The sequence below is a fragment of the Balaenoptera ricei genome, chromosome 13 (assembly GCF_028023285.1).
Source record: "Balaenoptera ricei isolate mBalRic1 chromosome 13, mBalRic1.hap2, whole genome shotgun sequence".
NCBI classification, from domain to species: Eukaryota; Metazoa; Chordata; class Mammalia; order Artiodactyla; family Balaenopteridae; genus Balaenoptera; species Balaenoptera ricei.
Window position 1 is genome coordinate 77,159,853 of NC_082651.1, and position 16,997 is coordinate 77,176,849.

At 38.5% G+C, this 16,997-nt stretch overlaps 1 protein-coding gene and 1 long non-coding RNA gene across 2 annotated transcripts in view; one reads left to right on the forward strand and one right to left on the reverse strand.

Annotated features, from left to right (window-relative positions):
- NLRC4 (NLR family CARD domain containing 4) overlaps window positions 1–16,997 on the forward strand; it is a 33,077-nt gene continuing 16,080 nt past the window's right edge. The window contains exons 1-7 of the mRNA XM_059943632.1: window positions 1–108; window positions 3,598–3,858; window positions 4,719–6,713; window positions 11,957–12,049; window positions 12,215–12,385; window positions 14,193–14,285; window positions 15,055–15,222. Coding sequence (XP_059799615.1) covers window position 108; window positions 3,598–3,858; window positions 4,719–6,713; window positions 11,957–12,049; window positions 12,215–12,385; window positions 14,193–14,285; window positions 15,055–15,222 — 2,782 coding nt within the window. The 5' untranslated portion in view covers window positions 1–107. The remainder of the gene's footprint in view (window positions 109–3,597; window positions 3,859–4,718; window positions 6,714–11,956; window positions 12,050–12,214; window positions 12,386–14,192; window positions 14,286–15,054; window positions 15,223–16,997) is intronic.
- On the reverse strand, window positions 6,312–15,961 carry LOC132377400 (uncharacterized). Its single transcript, XR_009506626.1, has 3 exons — window positions 15,798–15,961; window positions 7,357–7,524; window positions 6,312–6,462 (listed from the first exon to the last, which is right to left on the reverse strand). It is a non-coding gene; the product is annotated as an uncharacterized LOC132377400 (long non-coding RNA).

A 16,997-nucleotide genomic window follows, 5' to 3' on the forward strand; every position in this document is an offset into this window, starting at 1 on the left:
GTTTTACAGAAAGAAGAGGACAGTATTGGAGTCATCTTTGACTTCTCCATTTGGAAGTAATATTGTCTACTGAGATATAGAAAGCTGGAAAGCTTTTATTCAGAACAAGTAAGTATACTAGAAATCAAATCTGCGTGATTGTAGAGTGTGTTTCCAAATACGGGTGATATTGAGCATAAAATCAATTCATGCCTTCCTCTGATCAGTTATATTGATATATGGAATGCCCATCAAATATTTTTCTGTGGTTCTGAGAATTCAGTTATAAACGTGGTGGCCCGTGTTAAATGGCAGCACCACAGATAAGCTAGGACTTTCACAGAGAGTGATCGTTTTAAAATATTGGTCCCCTGACATCATGGGAGGCTAGATCCTGGGTTTGAAAGATGGCTTCTGGGAATTTCCTGTTTCCTGGTACATTGCCACACACTTTGAAAGGTTTTGTTATTAGTACTCAGTTCTAAATAATTTGGGACTTATGTGAGATAAAACACATGCATTGTCCTAAAACCTCAGGAAAATCTGAAATAATATACAAATTTGGGGGATATTGATTTGCTTGAGGAACATTAAATAAAAGGTACCATGTTCAAGGTCTAGGTTGCGTGTTTAACTCTTGCAAGAATGTGATCCTAGATGACTGAGAATATAAGCCCAAACTATCCAATAAGTTTTTTGTTTGTTTGTTTGTTTTTGTTTTTTACTATTCCAAACACTTTATTTTTAAAAAATTTTTATTGGAGTGTAGTTGATTTGCAATGTTGTGTTGGTTTCTGCTGTACGGCAAGGTGAATCAGTTATACGTATACATATATCATGCAATGTTCATTGCAGCACTATCCAATAGTTCTAGTGGTAAATGCTTTCTCACAACTTTTTCATCCTGGTGAGGTTTTTCATTTTAATCTTTACCAAATTCATTTATTCAACAAACGTTAATTAATTAACCACAGTTCTAGGCCCTGGGGGTATAATATCAAAACAAAGCATGCTTTTTGTTCTCACAGCGCTTACAATATGGTGTATATTTGCGAGTGTAATTCAGGAATGCAGGGTACAGGGAGAAGGTGAAGTAAGGGTAAAATAGACATTAAACAATATTTATGTGAAAAATGATAACACAAATAAAATATAAATAATTGGTAGGTGCAAAATGACATCTCATTATGTTAATTGTGTTTTTATTTCTGTGGGTGTTTCCAGAACACATCTCCTATTTGTAACAGTAATTGAATAAAGACGCTATTCTTTCTGATCTCTTTGTCAGTCCTGAAGATGCACTCAGGAAGAATATTACATGATCTATCTTTTTATCAAGTCAGCAATTCAAATCTGAGTCCCTTCAGAAGAAGTAAAGTTCAGCTCTGTTCCACTAGAAATTATCTCCTCTTGGAATTTTCTTATACGCTGAGAATATTGTAATACATTAAGATTTTATTCAAGAATCAAAAGTACATTTATATTTCCTATATTACCTGAAAGCATTTTTCCCCTTAGTGCAATTTGTTGCCCCTAATTTCTTCAATGATATGTCTAATTTTTTGCCTATTGAACATGAATGTTCTATTATACAAGCTTGCTTTTCATTAAACTCTCTGGTTTTTATGGTTGAAAAGAAAAAAATATTGGTCTCCTGCCATCACCTACTCGGGCTTACCCTCCTGGTCAGACAGCAGAGAGATCTGTCAAGATCATTGTGAAGAAACATGGAGTAGATCTAAGTGGCGACCAAAATGTAACTCCTTCCACTTTGATGACTGGGTGTAGACTATGCTATCCAATGTAGTTACTAGTAAGTAGCTATATGTGTCTATTTAATGTGAATTTAAATAAACAAAAACTAAATAAAATTTAAAATTCAGTCACACAGTCATGCTAGCCACATTTCAAGTGCTCAACAGCCACATGTGACTAATGGCTCCACTACTGGACAGAGCAAATATAGAATATGTTTATCATCTCAGAAAATTCTACTGTACAGCACTAGTCTAAACAGAGATATTCTGCTAAGAATGAATACTGAATGAATGAATAAGCAGCATGGTTTTCACTTAACTACTTGATAAGAGAGGAGTGTGGTAGTCCACACACAGGGAGATACCATGGCTAGTAATAAGAACATCTTACAGTTACATAGCAGCGCACTTTTCAAATTTTAAAATATTTTTATGTCTGTGCCTTATGTGACTTTATTCAGTCTTTTTCTTGAGCCTTTTAAAGAGTTAAAGTATCAATATCTTAATTTTACAACTGAAGAAATGTCACCTCCAAAAGGCTAGTCCTGTGATCTTGCAGTGGTCTCTAGGCCTTTCTAAGTGACTAGAATCAGACTTAGAGGTTGTCTCCATAGGGAGGATGTAGAAGCCAAGAAAACAGATGAGACCCCAGAGGGAGAGAGAGAGACTCGCTGACCGGCCATGTAGACAGGGATGTGGTAACATTCCAGCTGAGGTTAGCAGTAGAGATCTGCATGGGACAGAGAGAAAGGGGACCTGGGGTAGGATCCTGGGGGTCTGAGTGCCTGATGGTGTAATTCAGACCAGAGATGCCTCAGGGTCTTCAGGAGGAGATATCCACTTGGATGAGTCAAGAAAGATTTGAAAACCAGGAGCAGCCTAGCCCAAGAGGAAAAGTGGTGCAGACAGTGTCTGAGAGTACAATACCTGGGAGGCACTTCTCTGAGCTGGCATGGACTGCCTGGGAGAGTTAGATCTTGGCAAGGGAGACACAGAAACAAGACAGCTTCTTCAGGGAACCTCACTGTGAGAGATGAGAGAGCTTAAACTGAATACAGACAACTATTTTGCAGTGATACTCTTCAGAAAATACCAAATTCTATGGGAGATAAAATGTGCTACTCCTTTGAGTGTTGACAGCAGAATAATGGCTAAAAATAGTAGCTAACATTTATTGAGCTATTACTTTGTATGAAATACTATACATGAGTTCTCATTAAGCTTCATAAGTAAAATACTGTTCTCAACTCCATTGTACAGACAAGGAACCAGTGGTGTACTACAGCTGGTTCTTACTGTTTTGTGAGAGCTCACTGTTGAATTTTTATGATTTTTGTTAGCCAGTTGACATACATTGTTAGCTTGAATTTGGCCTCAGTGGGAATATTTATAACATGCAGATTGGTACGTGCTATGAATTCAGGCCTTTACCCCCAGAGAGGCAGTATGTTCAACATTTAGCAGCACAGCATTGAAATAGGCTCAAAGAGGGTTAGCAACTTGCCAAGGTTACACAGATGGTAGCAAATGGCAGACTGTACGCCAGTCTCCCTACTTGAAAGCGCATCGTCTTACCCCTATTACCTTAGTGGGGATGCTTTTATATCAAGAACAGGATTGCTCACTTTACTTTGTTATCAAAGAAAAAACGTCTTGCTCACCAAGGACTCTGGGGTTAGGAATGAGGGTCTTTACAGAGCTTTTCTTGAGGGCCTGGAATTCAAGCATTTGGCCTCTCCATAACTCAAGATAGGTACAAAGGAAAAAAAAATGCATGAACCTAATGCCCTGGCAACATAATGCTGATATGCACATTTTGTATAAATGAATAAATATGTATATTTCTCCCCCATCCCCTCAGTGAATTTCATAAAGGAGAACAGTCAAATTCTCATTCAAAGGATGGGAGTGACTGTTATAAAGCAAATTTTGGATGAGCTATTTGTATGGAATGTTCTGAATTATGAAGAAGTAAACATCATTTGCTGTGAGAAGGTCGAGCAGGATGCTGCAAGAGGAATCATTCACATGATTCTGAAGAAGGGTTCAGAAGCCTGTAACCTCTTTCTTAAATCCCTTGAAAAGTGGAACTATCCTCTGTTTCAGGACTTGCATGGACTTAGTAAGTATTAGTTTGCTTTTAGCTGTTCTACAAATAGAATAAATCATGAAGAAGATCCATAATCCCCATGACAGAGCCTCTGCTCTCCTCCCTCCAATGCTCTCATATCACTGGGCATTGGGCTTTGGTTATGTCGAGGAAAAGCTCAGACACTCTCAGGAAAACAAAACAAAACAAAAAACTCCCACTAGGTCACTTGATGGTGAAGCCAAATAAGTAACTCCAGGGTAAGGGAATAAATGATTTAGCATAGTCTGACTTCAGAATCAAACTGGACAATGAAGGCACTTAAGAAGTCAGTGCAGTAGTGCAGTAGTAGTTTTCAACATTCCTTAGTCTGATGAGGACCATCTGTGGACAAGTGGCCCCCAGACTGCCTACTCTGTAATCCAAGCACCATGGTAAAGAGAGCCTGACTGACTAAAGAAGCATGATTCTGCTTTTCATGAAATATTAATTTAGTTTTTCTTTCTTTAAATTAGTCAATTATCTCCTGGCAGATTTTAATCAAGGTTAAGACTTGATTTGAAGGTTACCCCTGACCATCATTCTCAACCATATCCCCACTATTCTCATGCACTTTCCTTAACCCAAACACTGGTTCCTCTCCTTTCCAATCAGCTGCTACAAAATTTGGTGGTGGAAAGGAAGAAACAGAAGGCAAAAGGGCAAGTAGGGTAAAGGGTAACAGGGAAAAGCAGGAGTAAATATTTGGAACCCTTTCTGCCAGCTCAGAACTGGGGAAGGAAATTAAAGTCACCAAGGGAAGATTCTCAGCCTCACTCCTCCTCCTCCTCCTGAACTCTAGGTTCTGGGGAGACACAGAATTGGATCCTCTTCAACTTCCTCTTCTCTAACAGGTCTTTTTCATCAGATGTCAGAAGAAGACTTAGATGATTTGGCTCAGAATTTAAAGGACTTATACCATACCCCATCTTTTCTGAACTACTATCCGCTGGGTGAAGATATTGACATTATTTTTAATTTGAAAAGCACCTTCACAGAACCGGTTCTATGGAGGAAGGACCAACACCATCACCGTCTGGAGCAGCTGACCCTGAGTGGCCTGCTGGACACTCTTCAGAGCCCCTGCATCATCGAAGGGGAATCGGGCAAAGGGAAGTCCACTCTGCTGCAGCGAATTGCCATGCTCTGGGCCTCTGGAGAGTGCCAGGCTCTGACCAAGTTCAAATTAGTTTTATTTCTCCGTCTGAGCAGGGCCCAGGGTGGACTCTTCGAAACCCTGTGTGACCAACTCTTGGATATACCTGACACAATCAGGAAGCAGACTTTCATGGCCATACTACTGAAGCTACGGCAGAGGGTTCTTTTTCTCCTAGATGGCTACAATGAATTCAAGGCCCAGAACTGCCCAGAAATCGAAGCCCTAATAAAGGAAAACCACCGCTTCAAGAATATGGTCATCGTCACCACCACCACGGAGTGCCTGAGGTACATCAGGCAGTTTGGTGCGCTGATTGCCGAGGTGGGGGACATGACCGAGGACAGTGCCCAGGCTCTCATCCGGGAAGTGCTGATAAAGGAGCTTGCTGAAGGCTTGTTGCTCCAAATTCAGAAATCCAGGTGCTTGAGGAATCTGATGAAGACCCCTCTCTTTGTGGTCATCACTTGTGCAATCCAGATGGGGAAAAGTGAGTTCCACTCTAACACACAAACCACACTGTTCTGTGCCTTCTACGATCTGCTAATAAATAAAAACAAGCACAAACGTAAAGGGGTGGCTCCAAGTGAGGTCACTCGGAGCCTGGACCACTGTGGGGACCTAGCTCTGGAGGGCGTGTTCTCCCACAGGTTTGATTTTGAACCGGACGACTTGTCCAGTGTGAACGAGGATGTCCTGCTGACAACGGGACTCCTCTGTAAATACACAGCTCAACGGTTCAAGCCGAAGTATAAATTCTTTCATAAATCATTCCAGGAGTACACAGCAGGACGCAGACTCAGCAGTTTATTGACGTCTGAAGAGCCAGCAGAGGTGACCAAGGGGAACGGTCACTTGAAGAAAATGGTTTCCATTTCAGACATTACATCCAAGTACAGCAACCTGCTCCTGTATACGTGTGGGTCATCTGCCGAAGCCACCCGGACTGTTCTGAAACACCTGGCATCAGTGTATCAACATGGCAGCCTCGGTGGGCTTTTCGTCACCAAGAGGCCTCTCTGGAGGCAGGAATCTATGCAAAATGTGAAAAGCACCACTGTGCAAGAAATTCTGAAAGCCATAAACATCAACTCCTTTACAGAGTGTGGCATCAATTTATTCTGTGAGAGTATATCCACATCAAACCTGAGAGAAGAATTTGAAGCTTTCTTTCATGGTAAAAGCCTACATATCAACTCAGAGAACATCCCTGATTACTTATTTGACTTCTTTGAAAACTTGCCTAATTGTGCAAGTGCTCTGGACTTTGTTAAACTAGACCTGTACGGGGGAGCTGTGGCTTCGCAGGATGAGACCGCAGAAGACGCAAGCAGGATCCACATGCAGGAGTCATCAGGAACCTACATTCCCAGCAGGGCTGTGTCTTTGTTCTTCAACTGGAAGCAGGAATTCAAGACATTGGAGGTCACACTCCGGGATTTCTGCAAGTTGAATAAGCAAGATATCAAATACCTGGGGAAAATATTCAGCTCTGCTACAAGCCTCAGGTTGTACATTAAGAGATGTGCCGGCGTGGCTGGAAGCCTCAGTTCGGTCCTCAGCACCTGTAAGAACATTCATTCCATCATAGTGGAAGCCAGTCCCCTCGCCTTAGAAGACGAGCGGCATATCACATCTGTGGCAAACCTGCACACCTTAAGTATTCACGACCTAGGGACTCAACGGCTACCAGGTATTGTAAACATCAGCAGTTTAAGCTATAATCAAACCTGGCTAGTTACTGTGGAAATATTAGATATTATTTGTTTTGCTTGAAATTTTCTAATAGTTTCTACTAGTGTCAGGAAGTGGAAGGGCTTGGGAGAGACTTCCATGTGGGGGGAAGGCTGTCAGATTGGGAGACCCTAGGAAGGATTCCCAGAGCTGAAGCTCTGTAGTCTGACTGAATAACTATGTAGTATATATATGGTAAAGTGTGTGTTTGTATGTTTGTCTGTGTATACAGTAGGTTAAGCTTGTCTTCTGTGAACCCTCCCTCTTGTCAGCATCTCTGTCTTAACCCAACGTTCACTGCTTTCCTGCCAAGTAGCACCCTTCCTTCTTTGAAGTCTGGGAGGAAATCCAACCATAAACTAATCACCTGCAGAAGCTGGTGGCTGACTGCGTCACTAGATTCTCATCTAGGAAATTGCAGCACATCCAGCCCCAGCCCCACTCCAAGTATCATTCACTTTGAAGGAAGATTTTGGGAACAGTTTTTGTCGAACATGAAGAAATTCCAGACTTCAGACACATACATGTAGGGTCAATCTTTCTGGGTAAAGGGGAGTTTTCCCCAGAGTCACAATAACACTAAAGGTGAGTGTCTCCCTTACCTGTGTAGTCCAGCCACACCTGTGTAGATCCGTCCTGTTGCCCAGAGCAGGGGCTGCTGAGTTCTGTGAAGCTATGGGCCAGCAGGAGCCTTGCTCTACATGACTGTAATCTGAGATTCATTTTCATCCACAAGTAGTTTCCCATTCGGCTCTGCCTCACTTGTCACCCTGTAGAGGACATTTTCTATCATTTTAAGAATCTAGAATCTTTTGTACAGATAAGCTTTGCAACCTCCTACTCAATGCAGGAAGGCCTTCTATAAGATTCTGGATAGTCACTCAGACTTTATTAGACTACCTTCTGTGTTAGGAGGCTTACCATCTTCTCTTGATGGCCATTCGTTTGTGCTGATATTGCAAACCGGTCACTTACGTGCTGAATTTGACCTACATATAATTAAAATTGTTCTTTTTAATGTTTGCCAATATTTTGTTCTTAATATTTTAAATTTATTTTTTGAGTAATATATTTACATGGTCCAAATTATAAAACAATCTATGATGAAAAGTCTCCTTCCATTCTCTCTCCCCTAGCTATGACTCTTCTCCCTAAAGGAGTTGCCACCATTTTGAAATTGGGAAATATGTGAAAATACAGGTTTCTCATTCCTCTTGAAAATTATAGATTTGACAACTGCACTTGGTAACAACTGGCTAGAGCTTCATGATCTGCTCCTACACTCTTCGGAAAGACACATAATCTCCAGTTGGGCACAAAGCCCACTTGTTCTACTTCTTGTAATAACATCATCTCCCTGGCCCTCTTTGACATTTGAGTTTGCAATCAGCACTTATTTTTTCTTATAGCTAGAATCTAGTCCCTACTGAAAGACATGCTGGTTATTTCCAGTTTGGGCAATTATAGATAGAACTACTAAAAACATTCTTATGAAAGTTTTTTATGTGAAAATAAGTTTTCAGTTCACTTGGGTAAATATGTAGGATTAGCGTTGCTGAGCCATATGACAAGTGCTTGTTTAACTTTTTTGGAGACTTCCAAGCTATTTTCCACTTTGTACATTTTACATTTTCAGTAGCAATACATGAGAATTTTAGTTGCTCTGCATTCTCACTAGCATTTAGTATTATTTCTATTTTTCTCTTTTTGTCATTTTACAATAAGAAAAAAAAAAAACAGACAATACCAAGTGCTGATGAGGATGTGGAGCAACTGGAACTCTGTGTATAGTGTTATATCATCAGAGTTGGCTAATAAAAGTTGAAGATTCTTCACGTGCTTGTTTGCAACTTAGTGAAATGTCTCTTCAAGTTTTTACCCATTTTTTAAAAAGTACTTATTTATATTTTTATTTTGGCTGCACCGGGTCTTAGTTGCATCACGTGGGATCTTCACTGTGGCATGTGGGATCGTTAGTTGTGGCATGTGGGCTCTTAGTTGCAGCATGCAGACTTCTTAGTTGTGGCTTGAGGACTCTTAGTTGTGGCATGCATGCAGGATATAGTTCCCTGACCAGGGATCGAACCTGGGCTCCCTGCATTGGGAGCACAGAGTCTTACCCACTGGACCACCAGGGAAGTCCCTACCCATTTTTAATTGGGTCAATTTGTTTTCTTAATGTTGAGCTTTAAGTGTTTTTTTTTAATATATTCACGATACAAGTCCTTTGTGAGATAAGTGATTTGAAAATATTTTCTCCCAATCTGTAGCTAGTCTTTTCATTCTTTAACAGTGTCTTTCACAGAACAAAAGTTTTACATTTTGTTGCCATCCATTTTTTTTCTTTATGAATCATGCTTTTGGTGTCATGTCTAAGAACTCTTTGCATAAAGGTCATGATGATTTTTTCCTATATTTTCTTTTAAAGTTTTATGTTTTACGTTTAGATCTATGATCCATTTCGAGTTAACATTTGTGTAAGGTGTGAAGTTTAGATCAAGGTTCATTTTTCTTCCCTATGGATATCCAGTTGTTCTGTTTATTGAAATTACTATTCTTTCATGTTTGAATAGCCTTTGTATCTTTGCCCAAATTTTTTGGCTATAGTTGTATGGGTGTATTTCTGGATACTATTTTCCATTGATCTTTCATTTGCCAATACCCTTGTCTATCCCTTGCCAATACTACATTGTCTTAGTAACTTTTACTTTATAGTAAGTCATAAAATTGGGTAGTGTTATTTCTCCAACTTTCTTCTTCTTTTTCAAAATAATTTTAAAATATTCTAGTTCCTTTGTCCTTCCATATAAATTTTAGAATCACATTTTTTTTTTTTTTTTTGGCTGCATCGCACTGCCTGTGGGATCTTAGTTCCCCAACCAGGGATTGAACCTGAGCCCTTAGCAGTGAAATCACGGAGTCCTAACCATTGGACTGCCAGGAAATTCCCAAGAATCACATTGTTTATATCATCAAACACTCTTCTTGGGATCTTGGTTGGAATTACATTAAATCTATAGAACAATTTAGGGAGAATTGACATTGTTATTATGTTGACTCTATGACCATGGTTTCTCTTTCTATTTGTTTAGATTTTCCTTGATTTCTTTTTTCACCATTTTGTACTTTTCATCATGTTGATTGTGTATATGTTTTTTAGATTTATACCTTTTTCATTCTTTTGGAGCTATTGTAAATGGTAACTTTAAAAAATTTGGTTACCAATTATTTATTGCTACTACAGAAATACAGTTGATTTTTGTGTGTTGATCTTGTACTCTATACCTTTGATAAACTTATTTCATGTCCCTTCCAAAAGGATTATTTTCATTTCTTCCTTTCCAATTTTGTATTCCTTTTATTTATTCATTTTTTAAAAATAAATTTATTTAGTTATCTTTGGCTGCATTGGGTCTTCGTTGCTGCGCGCGGGCTTTCTCTAGTTGCAGCGAGCAGGGGCTACTGTTGGTTGCGGTGTGCGGGCTTCTCATTGTGATGGCTTCTCTTGTTGTGGAGCACAGGCTCTAGGTGTGCAGGTGGGCTCTAGAGCACGGGCTCAGTAGTTGTGGTGCACAGGCTTAGTTGCTCTGCAGCATGTGGGATCTTCCCAGACCAGGGATCGAACACATGTCCCCTGCATTGGCAGGCGAATTCTTAACCACTGCGCCACCAGGGAAGTCCCTGTATTCCTTTTATTTCCTTTTCCTGCCGTACTGCACTGATTATGACTTGCAGTATAGTGTTGAATAGGAGAGGTGAAAGTGAACATCCTCCCTTGTTCCTGATCCTAGAGAGTAAGCATTCAGACTTTCACCATGAAGTGTGATGCTAACTGTAGTTTTTTTGAAGGTGCCTTTTATCAGGTTGGGGAAGTGTCCTTCTATTCCTAGGTTGCTGAGAATTTTTATCATGAATGGTTATTGGATTGTATCAGCTATTTTTGCTGTATCAATTTATATGATCATGTAGTTTTTCTTCATTAGACTGTTAATATAGTGAAGTACATGGATTGATTTCCAAATATCAAAACAGTCCTGCATTCCCTGTATGAAGCTCACTTGGTGGTAGTATAATATTCTTTTTATATATGGCTGGACTCCTTGGTAATATTTTGTTGAGGATTTCATAAGTGATATTGGTTTGAAGTTTTCTTTTGTTTTATTCCCTTAGTCTGGGTTTCAGATTGGTTAATGGTAGTGTCATAAAATGAGTTGGGAAGTGTTGTCTGTATTTCTGTTTCCTGGAAATGATTGTATAGAATTGGTGTTATTTCTTCCTTGAAAGTTTGGTAGAATTTGCAAGTTAAATTATCTGTGCCTGCAGCTTTCTTTTTTGGAAAATTTTAAACTACAAATTCAATTTCCTTGGTTATACTGGACTATTCAGATTACTTATGTAACGTTGGCTAAGTTTTACTAGTTTGTGCCTTTCAAGAAATTGTGCAATTTTGTCTATGTTGTCAAATTTATGCATGTAGATTTGTTCATATTATTCTCTATCCTTTTAACCTCTGTGATTTCTGTAATGATATCTTCCCTTTCATTTCTGATATTGGTAATTTGTTATTCCTCATTTTTTCTTTGTCAGTCTTGCTAGAAATTTATCAATTTTATTGATCTTTTCAAAGATATAGCTTTTAATTTCCATTGATTTCCCCCTATTGTTTCTGTTTGTGATTTGTTATTGATTTCTGCCCTTATCTTTATTATTTTATTGCTTCGTCTTGCATTGGGTTTATTTTGCTCCTCTCTCTCTAGTTTCTGAACTCGTAAGCTTAGGTTGTTGATTTGAAAACTTTCCTTATTTCTAATATAAGCATTCAATGCTCTAAACCTCCCTTTAAGTAACTGTTAACTGGAGATTTTGATATATTTTATTTTTATTTCTGTATTTTTCAAAACATTGTCTAATTTTCCTTGAGACTTCCTGTTTTATCCATGCTTGTTTAGAAGTGCGTTGTTTAATTTCCAACTGTTTGGAGATTTCCCAGTTATCTTTCTGTTATTGTTTTCCATTGTAATTCCATTGTATTTTGAAAACATGCTTTTAGCTAAGGAAGATCCCCATCTCTCACCAAAAAATATATTTTCGTGTCAATTTCATGAGCATTTCTTGCCCATAGTGACAACTAAAATCTTTTGATTGGTAACAGAAATATAGTAAATGACAGCTGAACACAGTCCAATCCCTTTTCTTTGGCAGGTGGTCTGACTGACAGCTTAGGTAATTTGAAGAACCTTATGAAGCTCATACTGGATAACATTAAGATGAATGAGGAAGATGCTATAAAACTAGGTCAGATTTTTGTTTTCTCTAATATATTTACTAATACAAGTTTGATAATAAGAACAGCTAAGACTCTTTGACACTGGCTGTGTCTATACAAGGCAACGATGCCTTTATGTACTTGGTGTCTTAATGCATTTCCTTTCCTTTTTTTTTTTTTTTTTTTTTTTGCAGCTGAAGGTCTGACAAATCTGAAAAAGATGTGTTTACTTCGTTTGACCCACTTGTCTGATATAGGGGAGGGAATGGATTACATAGTCAAGTCTTTGTCAGCTGAACCCTGTGACCTTAAAGAAATCCAATTAGTCTCCTGCTGCCTGTCCGGAAATGCTGTGAAAACCCTAGGTAACTGCTGCCTGCATTATGAAAACAGTGTAAGAAAACATGCGATATTTTCATACTAAGGCATGCTAAGTCTCTCAAATGGAAATTTAATTTTAAGGGAAACTGGAAAAGATAATAAAGACTTCTAGGTAATATCTAACTTGTTTTTAATGACCTTCTTCATGACTGGAATGAAAATTTACTATGGATGAATAATAGGAGAGAATTTCAGGATAATTGAAGATGTCATTTTAAGAAAAGGTAAAGAGGAAGAAAATAAGAAATAGGTGCTTGAAGCTTGGCACATATTCTGTTATATAATAACTGCTTAATAAAAATTTGGGTGAATGGATAAACAAGTGATTGAGAAGCAGAGAGAGAAGGATTTCCTTAAATGTTTTCAGGCTTTCCAATGCTTACCTATTGCCCTGTTAAGATGGAGTTAATGTGCATCAATATGAGTTGAGTCTTTTGAGTTCTTAAAGTGTGCATATACCAAGTATGGAGAAACCTTTGCATATTTCTGGATAAACTAGATATGTTCGATTCAGATTTTTTTTAATTTAGATTTTGGTAAAAAAGATGGTCTAGCCCTCTTAAAAACAGAATACACGACTGCTAGGAGTTTGTAAAGTTTCCTAAGGAAACTATTTATATGCCAACATAAACCAAAAGCTAGAGAAACCCAGGATTAGAAAAGGCCAGATAAACAACGGAAAGCATGAGAATGATGAGCATACTCCTTTACTTCTCTACTTGCCCTGCGGAGAGAAAGGTTTAGAACTGAAAATAGCAGCTGTACCCTTTTTAAGAGGAGTTCTGCAGGTTTTTTATTTTAAACCAAATCCCAGAAGATATTTTATTCTAAGAAAAGGGGTCATATGATTGCTTAAAAATAATAATAGCTAATATTATAACAAGAGTATATATTCATTAAAAAATTGACTAATTTTTTAAAGGAGATTTTTCTCATTAGTCTTGATAGGAAAAACTTCAACTAGATTAAACAACCATGATAAATATCTGAAATGAAAAGAATTAAGCAGTGATCAGCTAGAGTGATGGCATTTTATGATTAATGTTTACATGTAATATAGTTTTCCAAATTTTAACCTCAGTATATTTATGTCTTTGTCATTAAAATACATGTCTTGTAGATGGAGTTGGGTCTTGCTTTAAAAAAAAAAAATCTAGTCTTATTAATCTCTTTAACTGGAGTGTTTAATCCATTTACATTTAATGTAATTATTTATAGGACTAGATTTCCGTTAGTCATTTTGCTATTTGTTTTCTATTTTTCTCATCTGTCTTTTTTTAATTTCTAAGTTTTTATTATTAGTATCACCACTATGACATTAACATAATCGTCTAAACTGAGTACACAAAGAACAGCTCATCTCATCTGGTTTTTGTTCCTTTGTTTCTCCTTCATGATAGGGCATTTTAGAATTGTAAGCACCCTCACAGTTTATTTAGTTCATCTTCCTTATTCTAAAGATGAAGACACTGAGGCTTAGAGAAATGGAGTGACTTTACTAAAGTGACATAAAAACTATATTCCCGGATGCTTTAGGCTTTTTGTGAACTCAATTTTTTTAGTCAGAACTTAGAACAAGGAAATATCCGTGCACCAGTCATAGTCGTGGCAATTGGGGGTTAAACCTATCCAGATACTTTTTGAAATAAATAAATTAATCAAGTCAAATAATGGTTTTATACTATCAACAAAGAAAACAAGGACTCAGAATTCTTCTAAGGATATTTTAAAATGCATTTATAGTTCCCTGAAAGTCTTATTGTTTTGGATTAAAAAATTTTTTTTTTGCAGCTCAGAATCTTCACAACTTGGCCAAACTGAGCATTCTTGATTTATCTGAAAATCATCTGGAAAAGGATGGAAATGCAGCTCTTCTTGAACTAAGTAAGAATGACAATTTAGGGACTTCCCTGGTAGTCCAGTGGCTAAGACTCTGCACTTACACTGCAGGGGGCGGTGCAGGTTCAATCCCTGGTCAGGGAACTAAGATCCCACATGCAGCGCCGTGTGGCCAAAAAAAAAAAAAAAAAAGAATTGATAACTTAGCCAAAATCAAATACTCAAATAGTCATCATTATCAGATACTCAAATAGTTTATCCACATATGCTTTACTAGATGGACCTTAAGTAGGTCATTTAGCCCTTCCTTAAACTGCCCTTGAGGAATACAGGCCCATGGCTTTTGAGTTACCAGTTTTCCCATACTCACTGCACCTGAGACTCCCACCTACTTGTCTCCTTCTAGTGAGCTAGTGTCTGAGAGTAAGTGATATTCAAGACAAATCTGCTTAAGTTAGTGATAAGATTTTTAAGGTGTGATAATGCTAATGTGATTATGTTAGAATTAGAAACCTGATACTTAACTGTCTGAGATTTGCTTCAAAATAATATAGAAGGGAAGGAATTTGATGACGATGAAGCAAGGTTGTCCATGGTTCAAGGTTTGTTGAAAGTTGGCTTATTAGTACATATAATTTCATTATACTGTTCTGTATGTTTGTATATTCTTGAACACTTCCCGTAAAAATATTAACAAAAAAACCAAGTAGATCCTTATTGCACATTGAGCAGGCTGCAGAGATAAAAATCATTCCTTCTCCCACATCAATTTTGAGATGGATCCAATTCCTGAACTGCTCTCTGGTTCTTCAAGTTGACAGGCTGCACATCTTGGAACAGCTAAACGTGCTGATGCTGCCCTGGTGCAGTGATGTACGAGTCAGCTTGGCCAGGCTGCTGGAGCAACTGAAGGGGGCCCCACAGCTCATCAAGCTTGGGCTGAGAAACTGGAGACTCACAGATGCAGAGATTAGAATTCTAGGTAGGTATACGCACAGAGCCAAGAGAAAAGAAGTTAGCCCTCACAAAGTTCTTCAGTTGGCTTGCTCTATTTAGTTAGTTAGTTAGCATCTTTATTTATTTATTTGCCTCCTCTTTTTTATATAGATATATTGAAAGAGGGTTCATACATGTTAAGGAGTAAAATGATTGAAAACACTGGCCTGCCTTCAGGTTTTTAAGCATTTCACCTACAGTGTTAAAAGGAAAAACATTCACGTTACCTGACAAGGTGTATCGTGTTAGGAATTGCTCTTCTAGCCTTAACTGTCTGAAATTCAGCAATGCCCTTCCAATCTTGGGAAATATTTTTACGTCACTTGTTGGGTATTCAAAACATGTAAAGGTAAGTGCAACTTTATGTAAATGGGGTCATGGAATATCTTTAAGTAGCTGTGATATAATCCAGGAACAAACAGAGATACATAAATGACTGAAGACAATGATAGTTTCAGGCAGTTGATGAAGGGTCTGCATGCTCTCTGTATTAGTTATCAATGTCTGTGTAAGATTACCCCAAAACTTAGTGGCTTAAAACAACTATAAACATTATCTCACGTTTCGGTGGGTCAGGAATTTGGAAGCAGCTTAGCTAGGTGGTTCTGGCTTAGGCTCTGTCATGACTGGGGCTGCTGGAGACCTGATTCCAAGGTGGCTCCTCACTTGGTTGGCAGGTTAATGCTGGCTGTTGGCTGGAGGCCTTAGTTTCTCATGCCTGGACCTCTCCATAGACTGCTTGCATGTCCTCACAACATGGCCGCTCACTTCCTCCAGAGCAAGAAATCCAAGGGAGAACCAATTAGAAGTTGCAATATCTTTTATGACCTAGCCTTGGAAGACCATTTCTGGTCATCTCTGCTGTGTCCTATGGGTTACCCAGGTCAGCCCAATCCACTGTGGGAGGGGACAACACAGAAGAGTGAATACTAGGAGATGAGAATCATTGGAGCCAACTTGAAGGCTGACTACCATATTACCTGAGGCAAAGGACTAGTGAAAACAGCCTTGACTGCCTTCATTTCCCTCATGGATTGTCTAGAATATATTCATAGTATATATATCATAAAACTTACCATTTTAACCATTTTTAAGTCTACAGTTTTGCGGCATTCACATTCTTATGCAACCACCATCACCATCCATCTCCAGAACTTTTTCATTCTCCCTGGCTGAAACTCTACCCATTAAAGACTAACTCCCCTCTTTTAAAAACCTTCTCTCTTAGAGATGCGTATGTCTTTAAGTCCTTATGCTGCCCAAAGTTTTTTTTTTTTTTAAACATCTTTATTGGAGTATAATTGCTTTACAATGGTGTGTTAGTTTCTGCTTTATAACAAAGTGAATCAGCTATACATATACATATATCCCCATATCTCCTCCCTCTTGTGTCTCCCTCCCACCCTCCCTATCCCACCCCTCTAGGTGGTCACAAAGCACGGAGCTGATCTCCCTGTGCTATGCGGCTGCTTCCCACTTGCTATCTGTTTTACATTTGGTAGTGTATATATGTCCATGCCACTCTCTCACTTTGTCCCAGCTTACCCTTCCCCCTCCCCGGGTCCTCAAGTCCATTCTCTACGTCTGTGTCTTTATTCCTCTCCTGCCCCCAGGTTCTTTGAAACCTTTTTTTTTTTTTTTTTTTAGATTCCATATATATATGTTAGCATACGGTATCTGTTTTTCTCTTTCTGACTTACTTCACTCTGTATGACAATCTCTAGGTCCATCCACCTCACTACAAATAACTCAATTTTGCTT